The following is a 20,694-nucleotide window of genomic DNA, read 5'->3' on the forward strand; positions in this document are numbered from 1 at the left end:
AATTAAAACAATAAAATTGATTATTTAATTTTCTCATATAACCATTTATATCCTTTTTTTACAATTAGTATTATTTATACTACAATTCAAAATCACTTGCACAATAAATTTCTCCTTGAACTCAACCAAAGTTATTTTATATTTTTCGCAAATTATCAGTAACACTAAGAAATGTGCTGATTCATATCGCCTAATAACCAACTTATAACTAATTAAACATAAATTTTTCCAAAATAAATTAAATATGCACGAAACAACAATAATATTTATTACTTTCATTTGATTTCATAAATAATTAAAGTATGTTCAAAAAAATTAGACTTTGATAAACTTAAATTCTAATAGACTAAATAATATAATAATAGTTTAAAAAAAAATATTTATAACTCAATTATGATAAATCCATTTTTTGCAACATAAAAAATATCGTTATTCAGTTCATAGGTCATATAAGCAATGACTCTTAATTAATTTGCTCGTATGATTTCACGTGGTTTCTTCATTCGAGTTACAAATCTTTAATAAGAAAGATGTTGCTCTTTAAGTTATTTGTAAGTTTTTACGGTTTAGCCAAGGTAAGTTCATTTTAATTAAAGCAATTAAATTTAATTATCTTCTTTATTTTTTTTGTACTTATTAAGGAGGCGTTTAATTTTAAATCAATACAACATCACATCGCTAGAAGTGATTTGTTAAAAATTCTAGTAAGGTATCTAACAGTACTTTTAACGTTACTTTTGCTCTCCACTTACATCCTAGTGGTGCCGTTTATTTTAATAAGGTGTATTTTACACGTTATCTTATTAATTAAACATGGAAAAAATTTTGGAGGATTTTTAAAAGGTTTTAGTGCTTTATTTGAAGCTCAGCGTGAAAAATCAACGATCGTTACCGTTTTTACCATTGAAAACACAAATAAAGATGAGTTCGTTGAAAAATTAAAGCTTATTACCGAGAATCTGCATAAATGCAATTATATGTTTTCGAGTGTTATTAAAAGCTTTTTCGGTTATAAGTATTTTTTAAAAAATCAAATTGAACCAGAACAAATTTTAACTAACGTAACGTTAAATTCGAAAAACGCCATAACACGAAACGATTTATTAGAGTATTTGGAGGGATACAAAATTATAAATGATGGAAAATTATGGGAAATTGTTGTATTTGATCAACCTTTAATGGTCGCCGAAAATAAACCGAACGAATTAGTTGTTATGATTAGAGTGAATCATTCAGTAACGGACGCTTATTTTATGATTGCTTTGTACAGAAAGTATTTGTTGGATCCGGTTAAAACGGAACAAAAAGAAATCAATTTGAGACAACCGAAACGAGCTTTTAGCTTGGATGATTTATTTTTAAACACAAACCCTTTAAATCCCGGAATAGAACAATTTTTATTCCACGGAAGCGAAAATCAATTCATTTCGACATTTTTGGAACACGAAGCTAAATACGTGAGGAAAATCAAAAAAATTAAGGATTGTTTGGATGTTGGGTTTACTGATGTCTTATTAGCAGCGTTGGTTAAAAGCGTTTCAGATTTTTTGGAGAAGGTAAAGAAATTGAAATGACTCAAATATTTATATATTATTATTAGATAATAATAATCAAATTAAGATATAGATATCAAATTAAATTTTTTTTTAGAAATTAGGGAAATGTGGCAAAGACGTTGTAATTCATTTAACAACCCGAGGAAGATCTGATGATATGGTAAACATTGTAAATGGTACTTTTGATACAAACGAACTTAGCAACGAGTTTGCTCTTCTTCAATTCGTTGCACCAACCGCAACGAAACGTACTTCTGCGATTGATTATTTGAGGAGCGTGAATAAATCGTGTATTAACGCAAAGTCATCCATTGATATCCTGGTGAGTGATTGAATTAGAGAGATAAAATTAATGACATAATATGTGAGGTAATGATGAAATCAAAAGTTTCGCGATAAACAAAAAGATTAATTAATTATAAAAAGAGGTTAGATAAAAATTTATATCTATAATTTATTTTTAAGAATTACATTTCGATTTTTACATCACCTAAAAGCTTAAAATGTCTTTCTTTATAAGGGGAATTATGAAACGGAGGTTGTTGGTAAAAGTCACCATAAACGTGATGTAAATAAAAATTAATAATTTCATAAATTTGATCACCTTAAAACCTTTAACCATTAACCTGTTATATTTGATTGATAAATGTACATTTTACTCAAGATAATGTAAATACTGACATTCGAGTGATAGCTACGAGACATCACAACAAATTCATCGTTATTATCCACAGCTCATTTACATCTACTTGTTTATGGATGAGATAACTTTCACGAGAAAGGGTAGTTTTAATCATAACATAAATTTAAGGTCATTTGAGAGTGCATGTCCCGTTGTGCCCTAATTTAAGTCTGCCATAAATCGGGTTTTCGTGAATGATAGGAACTTTTAGACGCAGAAAATAGGTTCATAGAATGTGGAATTCGCACAATGGGACTCTGCTCATTACACGAATGTACAGAGGATGTCAAGATTCGAACACCACTGACTTCGACGCGGTTGACTAGCTCATTAGCTTGTTAAATCGCCGGACAAGCTTGAATTTTTTATTGGGTCAATCTGCCAATTTGATCGGGATTTCACAGCGTGCCGTTATGCGTGTTTAATCCTAAAAAGAACATCTTTTTTTCGTTCTTTGTCTTGTTTATATTGCTTTATATCATTTCTTTTCGTATATATCTTTTTTTAATCAATCTTGTTTTTTGTGTTTGTTCCATTCTGTATAAATTTATATCGTGCTGATGAATCAACACATTTTGAGGGCTCCTGATTTCATTTCGACTATTTTTAGCATTCTCTATATATGAGTAAACACGATAACTTAAAAACACCAATAGTTAGTATGCTTCTGTATCAACTTTTGGGTTAATAAATCTTTCAGCCGGATATAGTACTTCACCTGAACATACATATATTCCAACATTTTCATATAAACTTGCACATTAAAAAAATATCTACGATTTAGATATAACCTTTCAATCAAATATCGTTGGTAATTTAATTTACGACAAAATTATTAAATGTTGTATAAAACTTTATAACCACGATAAATATTAAGATACATATAAAATGTCAATTAAATTGGATAACTAAAGGTGATACTAAAAACTTAGCCGTATTTTAAAATAACTACTTATTTAAAATTTAATATTTTATCATCTATCGGTGAAGGTTACTAAAAAAGCGAACTAGTTAGAATGAAATCGCTTATGGATTATACAGGGTGAGTTATTAGTACCCCGGCGGTCGATAATTACGTAAAATTATTTTCACTTATACAGGATGTTCCATTTAAGCGTAACAAAGAGTACGTCAATTTATTTAAATAGAACACCCTGTTTATTTTATCATATAATGGATACAACCGTATATGTTACTATTTTCACAGCGTTCATAGTTCCTGAGATATTCAATTGTTCTTTCAAAATGTGCCCATTACAGGATCTTTTTAAAAACGATGTAAAAACGACATTTTTTCCGATTTTGCCTTGAAACTACGTCAGACAGGTGTATATATACACTACACAGGTGTTTATTTAAAAAAATCTTTAATAATTAAATAATCGAAACGTGATAAAAATACAAAAAATACAATTAAATGGCAGAACAACAAATCCCATTTTTAATTACTAAATTATTTGAAGAAAATATAGCAACAAACTAAACAATTACTAAACGTTGCTCAACAAGTAGGTATTGATTTAATTAATATTTAGAAGTTGTTCAAAATTGTCTCTTCTATAATTAATGCGTTGTATAAAAGATCTTGAGGTATCTCTTAACATGTGCATATTTTATTACTTACATCATTTTAAAATCTCATAAAGTACCAAGTCGCATTAAAATCTGGTATATGGCAGCAAAATTATTTTTCATTATAAAACATTAATCAAATAATAAAAGGAAAAACAAAAAAAACTGGTAAACATAGACAGAATATAATATTAAGTACAATAACGCAAATTTTATTACACATTATTCTTTAAATTCTAAATATCAGGAAAACTACCAAAGTTGGATATATGACATACTCATCATTAATTAAAGGTAACTTGGTGGACAATTCAATCAGCACACAATATACAGCGTGCTCCATTCAAAAAACTTATGAAAAAGCCATTTGAAAAACATCTAAAGTAATTAAGCTTTATGAACAGGCTGTATAGCGTATCTAATATCTTTGGATACTATCATTTAAATACTGGCTTTGACTATTATCTGACATAATTTCAAGGCAAAATGGGAATAAATGTCGTTTTTAAATCGTTTTTAAAAAGATGCTGCAATGGACACATTTTGGAAAAACAATTGAATATCTTAAGAACTATGAACGTTATGAGTTAGTGACATATACGGCTGTATAAACAAATTTAATGCTATTCATAATATGATAAAATATACAGGATGTTTTATTTAAAAAAATCTACATACTCTCCGTTACGCCTAAATGGAACCCTATATAAGTGAAAATAATTTTACGTAATAGAAAGTGGTGAGTCAAACAACTTTTATAGAAAAAAATTTTTTCATTCTCTAACGGTTTAGCAACTATCGTCCGCCGGGGTACTAATAACTCACCCTGTATATTTGTGATGTGGTTTGTAATAGTCATGGTTAATAGTACAAGTGTTTAGGAATAATGGTAAATATAATAATGGTAATTGTACTGGATGATTGCACACAATATTCTTCCTCAACATTTTTTCCTTGCATTTTCAGTTTTCAAGATTAATGCAATTTTTGCCTAAAATCACTTATTTAAATATATATTTACAAATCGTTTATGGATTATGTCTTTCTGATGTGATATGAACAATTTTTACTAATATTATTCTCAGCCACAGTTTTTAATTTTTCAGATAAAAACAAGACTTTTTAGATTTTCACACTTTAAACCGGCTAGGTTGGTAATAGTTATAGTTAGTAGCACAAATGTTTAGAAATAATGGATGATTGCAAACAATTTTCTTCCTCAACATTTTTGCCTTGCATTTTCAGTTTTCAAGATTAATGCAATTTTTGTCTAAAATCGCTAATTTAAATATTTAGGAATTTTATGGCTTATCATTAATAATATGGTATAGTTGGAAACAAATCGTTTATGGATTATATATTTGTGACGTATTATGAACAATTTTTACCAATATCATTCTCAACCACACTTTTTAATTTTTAAAATAAAATCCATATTGTTGTTGAATGTTTTAAACTTGAAATGTTTCACACTTTAAACCGGCTATGTTGGTAATAGTCATAGTTAATAGTAAAAATGTTTAGGAATAATGTTGTATTGGATCATCGCAAACAATTTTCTTCCTCAACATTTTTACTTGCATTTTCAGTTTTCGAGATTAATGCAATTTTTGTCTAAAATCGCTAATTTAAATAATTAGGAATTTTATGGCTTATCATTAATAATGCGATATAGTTGGAAACAAATCGTTTATGGATTATATATTTGTGATGTATTATGAACAATTTTTACCAATATCATTCTCAACCACACATTTTAATTTTTAAGATAAAATCCATATTGTTGTTGAATGTTTTAAACTTGAAATGTTTCACACTTTAAACCGGCTAGGTTGGTAATAGTCATAGTTAGTAGCACCAATGTTTAGGAATAATGTTGTACTGGATGATTGCAAACAATTTTCTTCCACAACATTTTTTCCTTGCATTTTCAGTTTTCGAGATTTATGCAATTTTTGTCTAAAATCGCTAATTTAAATATTTAGGAATTTTGTGGCTTATCATTAATAATGTGGTATAGTTGGAAACAAATCGTTTATGGATTATATATTTGTGATGTATTATGAACAATTTTTACCAATATCATTCTCAACCACACTTTTTAATTTTTAAGATAAAATCCATATTGTTGTTGAATGTTTTAAACATGAAATGTTTCACACTTTAAACCGGCTATGTTGGTAATAGTCATAGTTAATAGTAAAAATGTTTAGGAATAATGTTGTATTGGATCATTGCAAGCAATTTTCATCCTCAACATTTTTTCCTTGCATTTTCAGTTTTCGACATTAATGCAATTTTTGTCTAGAATGGGTAATTTAAATATTTAGGAATTTTATGCCTTATCATTAATAATGCGATATAGTTGGAAACAAATCGTTTATGGATTATGTCTTTTTGATATATTAGGAACAATTTTTACTAATATCATTCTCATCCATATCTTTTAATTTTTGAGGTAACAACCATACCTACTGCTATTAAGTGTATTAAATTTGAATATTTCGAACATTCAAATTTAGTAATTTGGTAATAATCATTATGAAGTAATATAATAAGAGAAACTAAAAATAAATAAACCAAATAAGAGAAAAAACTATAAAGTCAAAGTGATACTTTAAGTAGTTTGCGTTTATTTTGATAGGGGTTCAAATAAAGGAATTAGCAAAAAAGGAAATCATTTAACTATTCGTTTTGTATACGTCTCACTTCTATATCCATTTACCTATATAGACTGTATTTATCACTACTTTTCGTATTTCATTTTAAAGGCTAAATACAATTGATGAATAATTCATTCTCAAGATGAAGCACATTTGAAATGAAACATCAGATTAGATGTATTCGAGATGTAGATGACTACGATACCAATAGCTAGGGGCAACTCTTAGTATTTGCGGATGTTAAACTGAAGTCTTGCGATCTTAATCGAGATCTTACATCTCGTTAAGTAAGAACATTGAAATGTCCGGTTTGAATACCCCAAAATTTCACAAGAATGTAAATAAATTAAAAAAAATAAATTCTTTCGAATAAGATTTTCACCAAGTAGTCCAGCTCCACGGCAAAATATGCGAGGTATTTTATCCATGCCATCACACACCGTTTAAAACGTATCTCGAGACGACCCAATAAAATTGTATTTCTTTGAAAGGAATTCAATGTGATATATCACATGACGTTAAACTATACTGCACCCTAATAGATAAAGGTGAATTATAATACGGTTGTGAAGTTAGCCATAGATTCTAGCCATAGATTTAAAAATCGAAAAATGACCGATTTTTGCAACTCGAAACGCAAATTAAAATTCATATTTGAGTTTAGCACTCTTAGAATAACCCGTATACAAAAATTTACGGGGGGCTGTTTTCATTTAAGGGAGTAAAAAAATCCCGAAGTTGTGAACATTGCGTGCGCGCGTATACTGTTCGACCAAAATCGAAAAATGACTAATTTCTGCAACTCGAAACGCAAAATAAAATTCATATTTGAGTTTAACGGTCTTAGAATAACCCGTATACAAAAATTTACGGGGGGGTGTTTTCATTTAAGGGAGTAAAAAAATCCCAAAGTTGTGAACATTGCGTGCGCGCGTATGCTGTTCGACCAAAATCGAAAAATGACTAATTTCTGCAACTCGAAACGCAAATTAAAATTCATATTTGTGTTTAACGGTCTTAGAATAACCCGTATACAAAAATTTACGGGGGGGTGTTTTCATTTAAGGGAGTAAAAAAATCCCAAAGTTGTGAACATTACGTGCGCGCGTATACTGTTCGACCAAAATCGAAAAATGACTAATTTCTGCAACTCGAAACGCAAATTAAAATTCATATTTGAGTTTAACGGTCTTAGAATAACCCGTATACAAAAATTTACGGGGGGGTGTTTTCATTTAAGGGAGTAAAAAAATCCCAAAGTTGTGAACATTGCGTGCGCGCGTATACTGTTCGACCAAAATCGAAAAATGACTAATTTCTGCAACTCGAAACGCAAAATAAAATCCATATTTGAGTTTAACGGTCTTAGAATAACCCGTATACAAAAATTTACGGGGGGGTGTTTTCATTTAAGGGAGTAAAAAAATCCCAAAGTTGTGAACATTGCGTGCGCGCGTATACTGTTCGACCAAAATCGAAAAATGACTAATTTCTGCAACTCGAAACGCAAAATAAAATTCATATTTGAGTTTAGCGATCTTAGAACAACCCCTATACAAAAATTTATGGGGGGTAATTGTAATTAACGTTTTTAAAATATATGCTTCGTTTTTGATTTTTTCTATTAATTTATCCTTAGAGTTGACTTGTGTAAACATAGGGTGTATGTTAGGTGTATGTTAGGTGTATGTTCTTTCATGTGGCCCCACACATAAAAATCAAGGGGCGTCAAATCAAGACTCCTTGCAGGCTATGGAATTAGATCTCCTCTCCCAATCCAACCATTAGGAAACATTTAATTTAATGAATTTTCAACATTTTGGGAATAGTGTGCAAGGCATTCATCTGGAAAGCCACATTACATCTGTTTTCTAAAGGTACATGGTCAAGCAGGCCTATTAAATTGTTATGTAAAAATTCATTGTATGCTGCGCTAGTTAAACCATCCGGTAAAAAATAAGGACCAATTAAATTATTTTCAATGAGCCCCATCCACAAGTTTACGCAAAATTTTCTTTGATTGTTCATTTCCCTTGTTAGATGCGGATTTTGAATACGGTGAAAATGATTTAAGAATACAGTTCATTAATGGATGTCCGAGAATTGTTAAGAAAAACTAGTAACTTCCCAACGGAAAGAGTACAACATATACTATCAAAACAAATTTTTTACTTCGGTCGATGCATCAGACTTTGATATTATTGCTCTCAGTGAAACTTGGGTGACGAAGAGCGTCCTAGTCTACGAGATCTTTCCAGACAGGTATGACGTTTTTAGATGTGATCGATCTTTCCATAAGGGTGGAGAGATGTTACTGGCTGTTAATTCCGGAGTTGCTACTTCGAATATCATGATTGCCTCCTGTCCTATTGAATCAATTGACTTGAAAGCTGTACGGATTGACTTTAAAAAGACGAAATCGGCCTTTAACATTGTTGTCTGCTGTTTCCCACCTGTTACACCTGGAGGAATGTATGTATAGTTACACCTTCGATTACATTGAATCAATGTTGGATATGTCTTTGGATACCATAGTCATGGGTGATTTTAATATTGAAGTAATAATGACTTTCTGCAATTAAATAATGTAATGAATATCATTGATAGAACTCTTGATTTGATACTTGCTTCCTCAAACTTGAGTTTCAAATTAAACAGTGAGACTTTACATTGGTACGAGAAGATAATTACCAATCGGCATTACTACTTACTATTTCGGTAACGGTGCCTACACATTTGATAGCTCGAGATGTTATCTTATCTGCCTGACATGTACGAGGTACTGCTTAACATCGACTGGACTCATCTATTTACGTTATCATCGGTTGAACAATACTGTAATGTTTTTTATGAAGCATTATACAACGACCTGGACGCTCACGTACTTAAATCTGAGGGCAAGCATGCAAGCTCGAAATATCCTGTATGGCATTCAATTAACCTAATAAGAATGCTTACATTAAAAAAACACCACCATAAATTGTATAGAAAAACTCATTGCAGATATCATCGCACAAGTTTATGTCAAATCTCTAAGGGACATAAGAAAAGAACCAAAAAACGTTTGGCGTTTTGTTAATATAAGCAGAAACAATATAAGATCTCCAGGCTCTCTTAAGTGTGTCCGATTTGTCAACAGTAGTTAACTTATTTGTCGATCATTTTGAGGCTATGTACTGTCCTGCATCATTTGGTAACCTACTGGTAACGATCACGCTGTTTATGATACTAATTCTGTCACCTTTGGTATCTCCGAAGTCAGTTACGACGAAATGGTTGAATCTTTCAAAAAATTCAAGACAAAGGCTACAATTGGCCCAGATGAGATTCCTACATTTTTAGTCAACGATTGCGCCCCTACACTCTCACATCCGTTCTTACATATTTTCAACCAAACAACTTTGGGATTTTTTTACTCCCTTAAATGAAAACACCCCCCCGTAAATTTTTGTACACGAGTTATTCTAAGACCGCTAAACTCAAATATGAATTTTAATTTGCGTTTCGAGTTGCAGAAATTAGTCATTTTTCGATTTTGGTCGAACAGCATACGCGCGCACGCAATGTTCACAACTTTGGGATTTTTTTACTCCCTTAAATGAAAACACCCCCCCGTAAATTTTTGTACACGAGTTATTCTAAGACCGCTAAACTCAAATATGAATTTTAATTTGCGTTTCGAGTTGCAGAAATTAGTCATTTTTCGATTTTGGTCGAACAGCATACGCGCGCACGCAATGTTCACAACTTTGGGATTTTTTTACTCCCTTAAATGAAAACACCCCCCCGTAAATTTTTGTACACGAGTTATTCTAAGACCGCTAAACTCAAATATGAATTTTAATTTGCGTTTCGAGTTGCAGAAATTAGTCATTTTTCGATTTTAGTCGAACAGAATACGCGCGCACGCAATGTTCACAACATTGGGATTTTTTTACTCCCTTAAATGAAAACACCCCCCCGTAAATTTTTGTATACGGGTTATTCTAAGAGTGCTAATCTCAAATATGAATTTTAATTTGCGTTTCGAGTTGCAGAAATCGGTCATTTTTCGATTTTAAAATCTATGGCTAGAATCTATGGCTAACTTCACAACCGTAATTATAATTCAACATGATGCGTGTTCTCTAATAATTCCAACATTATTTAAAGTTCTCAATTCAATATTTCCTTGTTTACTGTGCTAAGATGGTGTACCACTGGTTTAATCTGTAAACCAAAATTATGTATGATGTTGCATGACGATGCATCTTAATCAAATTAAGATATATACCTGCCAAATGCCATTACTATTTGTCATCGTTTTGATGTAATTTATAACTTAAGGAAACAGAAATCGAATGGTAATATTCGATTGCTAAATTAATTTATTTTAATTTATTACAGTACACGTTTTTGATCGAATCAAACTATTTTAAAAACTTATTTTTGTTTTATTTATAACAATTTAGGAAATGTTTTTTTATACAAATTTCTTTTCTAGCTTTTTTATTTGATACCAAAAGTAACTTGCCAATTTTTTCCAACATTTATCAACAAATTTGGTTGCGATTTAATGTTAAGAAACGTTTGTATAATGAACACGAATATGTCTGCAGTTGATGGAGGAACAATTGGAAACAAGAAAATAACAAGCGTCTTTGCTTACACTTCTTTACACTTCAATCAAGGTAAGAAAAATAATTAAGACAAACTTCATTATTAAATTAACACGAAATAATTTTAGGAATGATGTTAAACACTGTCACGTTTAGAAATAATATTCAAGCTTGTTTGGTTGGACGTGTAGAATTTTTAAAAAATCGTGACGATATCGACACAATATTAAAAAATATGTTCGTATTTATAGATGAATTAGAAAATGAATTGTTTGAGCGTAATAAAAGAAATGGGATGAAGTAAAACAAGATCTTTAATTTATCTTTACATAATAGGCTTTTCTTTTGAATTAGTGCTTTAAAAACGCCACCTGCTTAGCGTTTATAATTAGAAAGTAAAATGTATAATATCAAAAACGTTATACAACTTAAAATTGTTTCGCTATCGAAAAGCACACAATTCCTCGCCGGCGTTAAATTGGAGATAGAAAAAAAATCTCACTTTTACTCTCGCTCCTTGCGTAATACGGTTTTTTTTTTGAATCAAGAGCTGTTACTAATATCTCGAGAGCTATTTTGAAAGTATATCTGCACGAGTAACATAACAATGTCCTTTATTTGTACTTTTTTATGTTTTGATTACGTTATCGTTGTATGTAAATCATTTTATTATATAAACATGATTAATGTTACAACTTAAGAAGTTAATTAGGATTAAGAAAAATTTTTTAAAGGTGATTGCGTGTTTTGTAATGAAAGAAAACGATATTTTATTATAAAATTTCGAGAAATATATTAAGTCATTAAATCGAGTCACGAAACGAAAGAGCTTTTCTTAATGGGGTCATAACTTATATGTTTCCAATCATAGCCAGGATTTGATTGCTAAGATATCAAACACATTATAATTGAGTCTATTTATTAACACTATGAGACTTGGTTATAAAACTTTGTTGTTGAAAATTACAGTAAAACCTCGATATAACGGATTAATATGGAGAAGAGAGTGTTCGTTATGGCCAAAAGTCTGTTGCATTTTAAACTTTAGACGTACGACTTAACCCGAATGTTTCTAGTTGTGGGTTTAATATTAGTTCTAGTTTTAGTACAATGAAAAATATACAACTATCTAACGCTAAATAACAACTAAAATTATAACTAACACAAGACCTAGGACTAGGAACATTCGAGTTTAGCCGCATGTCTCTTAAGACAACTAAACCCGAATGTTTCTAGTTCTCGGTCTAGTGTTAGTTCTATTACTGCTAACTAAGACAAGACCTAGAACTAGAATCATTCGTGATAGTGCTGATTAGTGGTTGAACGGATATCTGGCAACTATCCGGCTTTGGCCGGCTATTAAAAACCTATTACTTAGCACTCCACCATTCAAAGGAATCAGTATCTCTTTTAGGTGTTGGATACTGCAGATAATAATAAAGTTCAATCTAGAGCTTGCAATATCGGGTATTTCGGTATTATCTTTAATTAGCGCCTTCCATGGCCAGGGGACGGCCGATGTCTTCGAAAACGGCCGTGCTAGTTTGAAGTTGTGCTGGAAAATGACGGTGAAAGGATTCTTGTTTGTTATCTATCTTCTGTCCGTTCAAGTTTACATTTTCAAGTGACATTTTTTGACGTTTCATTAAAAAAATGCTAGCCGAAGGCGACCGATTGAAAACGGCCGTGTTTAAAGCTGTGCTGGAAAATGATGTTGACCAAACAGAAATTTGTTATCTATCTTATGTCCTTACTAACCTCATTTTTTCAAGTGACATTTTTCGATCCAGTGTGAATACCATCTACAAGAAATATCATTTTGCACTCTTACAGAATGTTGAAGATAATGAAGACTCAACCTTTGATGACGACAACTTAATGTTCGTGTTCAATAAATTTGTCATACCTAGCCAACAATAAAATACCCTCTGTATACAACTATTTTTGGATGTGGAGTTTTTACTCCATAATGGTATTTCAGGTGAGTTTGATTCGTAAGGACTATTTTAATTGAATACAACTTTATTTATCATTAGCAACCTCATTGTAACAATACCAATACGATATATAAAATCTCTTGTTGCAGTTTCGTCTAGTTTTCTTCTCTTCGCTTGTAATTCATCCTCATTCTAACAGAACTGTCGCTGTTATCACTTTCGATTATTAATTAAAGTATCCTCTTTTTAATGCAAAAAGCCGTTTTGAAAAATCACTTTCAGTTCTTGAGAAATAAATTTTTTAAATGATAGACAATGTTTTCGAATTTTGCAATTTTCGTCGATTAAGTTTTTAAAATTTCTATAAAATCCAGTTCTTGGAATGTGACTATAAAAATTTCCCAAAATGTTAATAAAAGTGTCTTCTTTCCAATGGACCAACCCATTTTGAAAAATAACTTTTAGTTTTTGAGAAAACAATATTTGAAGTTTTTATAAAATTTTCGATGTTGCAATTTTCATCGATTATCTTCAAAATTCGCTATAAAATTCATTATTTGAAGGATCCTTGTGGAAATATCACCAATTATGAATTAAAGTATCCTCTTTTTAATACAAAACGCCGTTTTCAAAAATCACTTTTAGTTCTTGAGAAATACATTTTTGAAATGATCGACAATTTTTTCGAATTTTTCAATTTTCGCCGATTAAGTTTTAAAAATTCGTATAAAATCCAGTTCTTGGAATATGAATATGAAAATTTCCCAAAGGTTTAATAAAAGTGTCCTCTTTCCAATGAACGAACCGGTTTTGAAAAATAACTTTTAGTTTTTGAGAAAACAATATTTGAAATTTTGATAAAATTTTCGATGTTGCAATTTGCATCGATTATTTTCAAAATTCGCTATAAAATTAATTTCTTGAAGGACTCTTGTGGAAATATCACTACTTATTAATTAAAGTATCCTCTTTATAATGCAAAAAGCCGTTTTTAAAAATCACTTTCAGTTCTTGAGAAATAAATTTTTGAAATGATCGACAATTTTTTCGAATTTTTCAATTTTCGCCGATGAAGTTTTAAAAATTCGTAAAAAATCAAGTTCTTGGAATATGAGTATGAAAATTTCCCAAAGTGGCAATAAAAGTGTCCTCTTTCCAATGAACGAACCCGTTTTGGAAAATAACTTTTAGTTTTTGAGAAAACAATATTTGAAATTTTGATAAAATTTTCGATGTTGCAATTTTCATCCATAACTTGCAAATTTCGCTATAAAACTAATTTCTTGAGGGATCCTTGTGGAAATATCACTAATTATGAATTAAAGTTTACTCTTTTTAATCCAAAAACCCGTTTTCAAAAATCACTTTCAGTTCTTGAGAAATAAATTTTCTAAATTATCGACAATTTTTTCGAATTTTACAATTTTCGCCTATTAAGTTTTAAAAATTCCTATAAAATCCAGTTCTTGGAATATGAGTATGAAAATTTCCCAAAGTGTTAATAAAAGTGTCCTCTATCCAATGAACGAATCCGTTTTGAAAAATAACTTTTAGTTTTTGAGAAAACAATATTTGAAATTTTGATAAAATTTTCGGTGTTGCAATTTTCATCGATCATTTGCAAAATTCGCTATAAAATTAATTTCTTGAAGGATCATTGTGGAAATATCACCAATTATGAATTAAAGTTTCCTCTTTTTAATCCAAAAACCCGTTTTCAAAAATCACTTTCAGTTCTTGAGAAATAAATTTTTTAAATTATCGACATTTTTTTCGAATTTTACAATTTTCGCCTATTAAGTTTTAAAAATTCGTATAAAATCCAGTTCTTGGAATATGAGTATGAAAATTTCACAAAGTGTTAATAAAAGTGTCCTCTTTCCAATGAATCACCCTTTTTGAAAAATAACTTTTAGTTTTTGAGAAAACAATATTTGAAGTTTTGATAACATTTTCGATGTTGCAATTTTCATCGATCACTTGCAAAATTCGCTATAAAATTAATTTCTTGAAGGATCCTTGTGGAAATATCAACAATTATGAATTAAAGTTTCCTCTTTTTAATCCAAAAACCCGTTTTCAAAAAACACTTTCAGTTCTTGAGAAATAAATTTTTGAAATGATCGACAATTTTCTCGAATTTTTCAATTTTCGCCGATTAAGTTTTAAAAATTCGTATAAAATCCAGTTCTTGGAATGTGGGTATGAGAATTTCCCAAAGTGTTAATAAAAGTGTCCTTTTTCCAATGAATCAACCCGTTTTGAAAGATAGCGTTTAGTTTCTGAGAAACCAATATTTGAAGTTTAGATAAAATTTTCGATGTTGCAATTTTCATCGATAATTTTCAAAATTCGCTATAAAATTCATTTCTTGAAGGATCCTTGTGAAAATATCATCAATTATGAATTAGAGTATCGTTTTTTTAATACAAAAATCCGTTTTCAAAAATCACTTTTAGTTCTTGAGAAATAAATTTTTGAAATGATGGGCAATTTTCTCGAATTTTTCAATTTTTACCGATTAAGTTTTAAAAATTCGTATAAAATCCAGTTCTTGAAATATGAGTACGAAAATATCCCAAAGTGTTCATAAAAGTGTCCTCTTTCCAATGAATCAACCCGTTTTGAAAGATAGCTTTTAGTTTTTGAGAAAACAATATTTGAAGTTTTCATAAAATTTTCTATGTTACAATTTTCATCGATAACTTGCAAAATTCGCTATAAAATTAATTTCTTAAAGGATCCTTGTGGAAATATCACCAATTATTAATTAAAGTATCCTCTTTTTAATACAACAACCCGTTTTGATAAATAACTTTTAAATAAATTCGAAAAATTGTGTTACAACTGGTTTATTTTTAAGTTTGAGTTCAACCTGACATGTTTCGGTCTTTTAAATGACCATCATCGGAGGTATCGTAAAAAGGACATATGAGGAACAACATACAATAAAATATAGTAACTGCTAGCAGATGTGTGTGGAAATATTCTTTGTGGATAGTATCAAGATGTTGAACTCAAACTTAAAAATAAACCAGTTGTAACACAATTTTTCGAATTTATTTAATTACTGGTTAAAGAAAGAATGGATCTACTTATTCAACAAATAACTTTTAGTTTTTGGGAAAACAATGTTTGAAGTTTTGATGAAATTTTCGATGTTACAATTTTCATCGATAACTTGCAAAATTCGCTATAAAATTAATTTCGTTTTGATAAATAACTTTTAGTTTTTGAGAAAACAATATTTGAAGCACAGTGTAGCTGCAAGATTTTTGTACAGTTGATGAGTTGAGTGTTTTTAGTTAATTTTGGGTTGATGATTTCAAATATGCCTTCCATTTTTCTGTAACACACGTTTTTTTTTATTCAGGTGTCTTACTGCTGCTGGACATAGGATGTTATAGAGAAACTATACATGTAATGATTTAATATTTAGCACCTTGATATAAGGTGAAGTGATCTACCTTTTAGTGGTGGTGTCATGTTTGTACCACTTCCGGTTGTACTTGATCCTTGTGGATATATCGCCAATTATTAATTAAAGTATCCTCTTTTTAGAGTTGCTTCTTTAGTTAAATCAGCATCAAAAAAGTTCATTTTGTATCTTGGATCCAAATAAGTTGACATATCTTATCAGGTTTCTTATTAATTTCATTTTTATTCAAATATCGCAATAATGTGGCAATATAGGGTATCACTTCAGAAATGCACCAGAAATTATAACCATAATGGCCGGATAGATATGCCGTATAACCGGATATCCTTCCGAAGGGTATGCCGAATATCCGGTATCGGGCGTTTCGCAAAATCACTATCCGTTCCATCATTAGTACTGAACCCAAGTGTTTCTAGTTCTAGATCTAGTGTTAGTTTAACTTTTACTTCAATAAAATAAAATAAATAACTTAAGTTGAATTCTATCTTTTGTCCGTTATATCCGAAGTCCGTTTTAACCGGACCTCCTTATATCGAGGTTTTACTGTATTTATTTATTATTATTAAGTTCTTTAAATAAATATGTTAATAATAATTAAGCTTATTTAAATGATTATTTTGAAAAGGATTTTTAAAATGTGTCAATGGCACAGAAATAAAACTGAAAACCACTTGAATATATATTTTTTTCCTTTCTCTTGATGATTTGGGTGCTGCATCTGCCCAAAAATACGACACGATACGGTACTCTTGTTTTTGCAGCGAAATTGCACTCCGCTCACCAGATGTCGAAGGGGATCTTTCTTATAAAATGCACCTATTAAAATTTGAGAACGCACTGTTCGCCAACGGTAATGGTAACGATTAAGATCGAAGATGAATGGGTCTTCTTTCAACGCGAAAAAATAAGAAACAAAATCGTTTAGGTTACAATATAGATGAGAAGAAAGAATACATGAATAAATTTAAAAAAATGTGGGTAGTTGATTGTTAATTTCACACCTAATAGACGTTAACTCGAAGTGAAGACACCGAGACAATGGTAACTATTTAGTACTGTGATTATTGACATATATGAATAAGAGCTCTCCAAGAAGAAGTGCATCGTAAAATGAAACGCAACATTCATTGAAGTTACGAGAAGGTTTTAAACTTCCACTTAAGGAGGATCAAAGCTTCTTAAACCTTGCTTAAATTATACTGATAGCTTCAATTACTTTAATAGTGACTTAAACGACTTAACTCTTTACCGTTCGAAAAATCTTTAGCGATTTTTTATTATAAATTTATTACAAAAAAATACTTACCAAAAAAGTAATAATAATTTTCCCAAAATTTAACACCGAAAACTTATTTTTTCAACACCTCCAATTTTTCAGTCTTAAAATCTTTCAGTCTTTCTTTAAAGGTACAAATAAAAAAGTCGGAATTAAAAACACTTTCGGTCGTGTTTAAGAATTGGATGATAAAAAACTGTACAAGAATAAAAAAACTGGGAACGTGTCGCGGAGAATGAGAGACTTGGTGTATTGTTCGCGTGCCCGAGCGACGAAGATTAGTGCGCGAGCTTCCGGAGGTATTCCGAAGGCCCCCGTGACGCGCGGCGGTCGGTCTCCTCACCTGGAGGAGGTGCCCGGCGAACAATTTCCAAGCGAACGTATTCATTTCAGCTCCGCGGTTGGTCAGTTAAGAGGCTCAAGCAAAAGAAATGCATCTCTGCAGAAGACGTATTGGTGTATATGTTAGAGAAAGGTGTTAGTTAATGTATATTTTTTGTGTTTATTGGCGGAGTTAAATAGAAGAATAAGCTTTGTATTGTTGAATATCTGTTTGATAATATTTTTATTTACTAATTCTTAACAATTACTCTTAATAATTCTCTTACTTCGTGTGTTGAAATCATATACATCGTAAAAGGAGACAAAAAAACATTATATTGCATAATTGAAGTGCTTCGTGGAAAAAAGGTTATAAGCCACACTGCTGGTAAAAGTGAAATAATGAAACAATTTTGTTCATAATTTCTAAAACTTGGTGCAAAAAAGCAAATTATTTTCTTGAAATAAATAATTTATAGTCGAGAAGGTAACAAGCTACATCAACTGCAAAGAAGAAGGTTGAAGATAAAGTAAACGACAAAAATCCTACAAAAGTGACTTAAACTTTTTTTTAATAAAAGTTGAAGGTAACAAGTAAGAAGTTTGTACGAACGAATTCTTGACAGTGCGTGGGTTGCAAAATTCATGTAAGCGAGCTTACAACGTATGCGAGTAAATTGCCTAAGGATATATTACTCTGAAAGGTGATAAACGTTGGCAACATAATAAACACAGAAATGAATTACAGTGAACCCCACATTGACTTCAACATTCGCGAATTCATATACATATCTGCAAATATGTACGCATTTGTTCTCTTTATTCAAAATGATATTCCTGCTGTGCAACTTTCTTAATATGTAGGGCGACAAAAATGTTAGAATCCCAAAAGAAAAGTCGTTTATCAAATATTCGTTTTTCGAATATCATCTAAAAGCACTAGCAAAGTGTTCTCGCAATAATTACTGTAAGTTCTATAATTCAGTGTTCTTGATAGAAAATATAGACCGATTTGTCTACTAAAAGTTTCTTTGCTAATTCCGGCAATGATAAGTTGTGGTGATTGTAAATTCCTTGTTGGTTACTGAGATTTCGTTTAATGACGGAATGCCATATTTGAACAGCCTATAGATAATAATAATAATTATTAGTGAGTACTGGCTGTACAAAGTTAAAGACCAAAAGTATCGGGATAAGCAACCTCATCAATCAGAAACATTTCCTCCTCCGATGCAGAAGAGCTGGAGTCCTTCCGAACCATATCAGGAACAGTTCGAAGAACCTCTTGTCACTATTGGATGGAACCGATGGTGGACTATCATCGAGAATACACCAATTTAATCAAAGGTTAGGGATCAAAGTTCTTAACTTTGAATATACCATCTTAAAACGACACAACCGTGAATTTGGTGAGAAATTAAATTCCCTGCATCTGTTGTTGCCATTATCAACTTTTAATGAATTTAAAAAATGTTTTTGTAATTCGCGACGGTAATGAAAGCTATAACAGTACTCAAACGGGTGCTGTAATGAGACTCCTTACAGCATCCGATGCTGTAATGAGATTTTAGTAACATTTTATGGAACCAGTTCAAGTTGGTGACATTGGGTCATTAATTTTTCTCCTAATTTTTCGCTCCTGAAAAGGAGCCTACAGTTGGCAACAAACTTTACTTTTGTATTTCCATCTATGTACTTTTCGGACGGATATCTTTGTTATTTATAACGCTAGCGGAAAACTAAGCACACGGTTGGAAAGCTTGGTCGTTTCTCTATCCTAAACCGAGTTTTCGTCCGCCGATATGTTGATAATAAGAGCAAGAAAAAATAAGAAACGTCGCGCTGCATTCAATTTACCTCAAAATTACCTTCACGGCCTTGTACAGCCGTTACCAGATGGAAATTCAATAAATGGCTTACATATTCGGAAAGAGCTGACCTTGGACTATCTTATTCCGAGTTTTCGTCCGCCAATATCTATCCGCGTCTGTAAGAAAAACGCACCTGAAAAAGGCCCTACCGATGAAAACACGCAAATATTTCTTGCACTAATAACTTTCCTATTTGACAGGGAGAAAACTTTACAACTATATTTAGCTTATGGGAAATTTCCTGCTCTTTCCAACGATGTGTTACCAGATTCAAAACCATCAGAACACAATTTCAGATTCTGAAAAAATGAAATGATCTTTCCGGTTTGAACAGTTGAACATGTTTCTAAACGTAAAACTAAAACTAGAACTAACACTAGCACTATCACTAGAACTAACACTAGACCTAGAACTAGAAACTTTCGGGTTCGCTTCGAACTTGTTTTCTGAAGAAGGTTGCAACATGGCATCCAACACGTCAAACATTTTATTCATATTCGGGACATGTACAGGAAAAAATCCCAAGAAAGTGTATACTACAATAATATAAAAGAAAAGAAAACAGACTACATAAGAAAGAACAAAAAAAATCATCAAAAGCATGAAACAATAAAAAAAATGGAATTAAATCAGCAAGCACGAAGCAGAAAAGAAAATAAACACAGAGACTAGATTGGTCCACACAATCATCGATATTACGCGGATAGAAAAACAGAATAATAAGGACCATAAGAAAGGACAAATTTTTGTTGCTTTTATTTTCTGCCCTACTACCCGCA

The 20,694-nt window shown here is 30.9% G+C and overlaps 2 protein-coding genes across 2 annotated transcripts in view; one reads left to right on the top strand and one right to left on the bottom strand.

The window, feature by feature from the left end:
* The window catches only part of LOC111414958 (zinc finger protein 3-like), a 101,164-nt gene extending 83,133 nt beyond the window's left edge, over positions 1-18,031 (bottom strand). Inside the window, exon 1 of the mRNA XM_071196465.1 lies at positions 17,754-18,031. The gene's annotated coding sequence lies outside the window, so the exon portion shown is untranslated. The remainder of the gene's footprint in view (positions 1-17,753) is intronic.
* LOC111414956 (uncharacterized) lies at positions 509-11,706 on the top strand. Its single transcript, XM_023046424.2, has 5 exons — positions 509-575; positions 642-1,556; positions 1,651-1,878; positions 10,957-11,143; positions 11,200-11,706. The coding sequence occupies exons 1-5, from the start codon at positions 531-533 to the stop codon at positions 11,373-11,375; spliced, it is 1,551 nt and encodes a 516-aa protein (XP_022902192.2). The 5' UTR covers positions 509-530; the 3' UTR covers positions 11,376-11,706.
* Positions 18,032-20,694: the final 2,663 nt, after the last annotated feature.

The sequence above is a fragment of the Onthophagus taurus genome, chromosome 6 (genome assembly GCF_036711975.1).
Source record: "Onthophagus taurus isolate NC chromosome 6, IU_Otau_3.0, whole genome shotgun sequence".
NCBI lineage: Eukaryota > Metazoa > Arthropoda > Insecta > Coleoptera > Scarabaeidae > Onthophagus > Onthophagus taurus.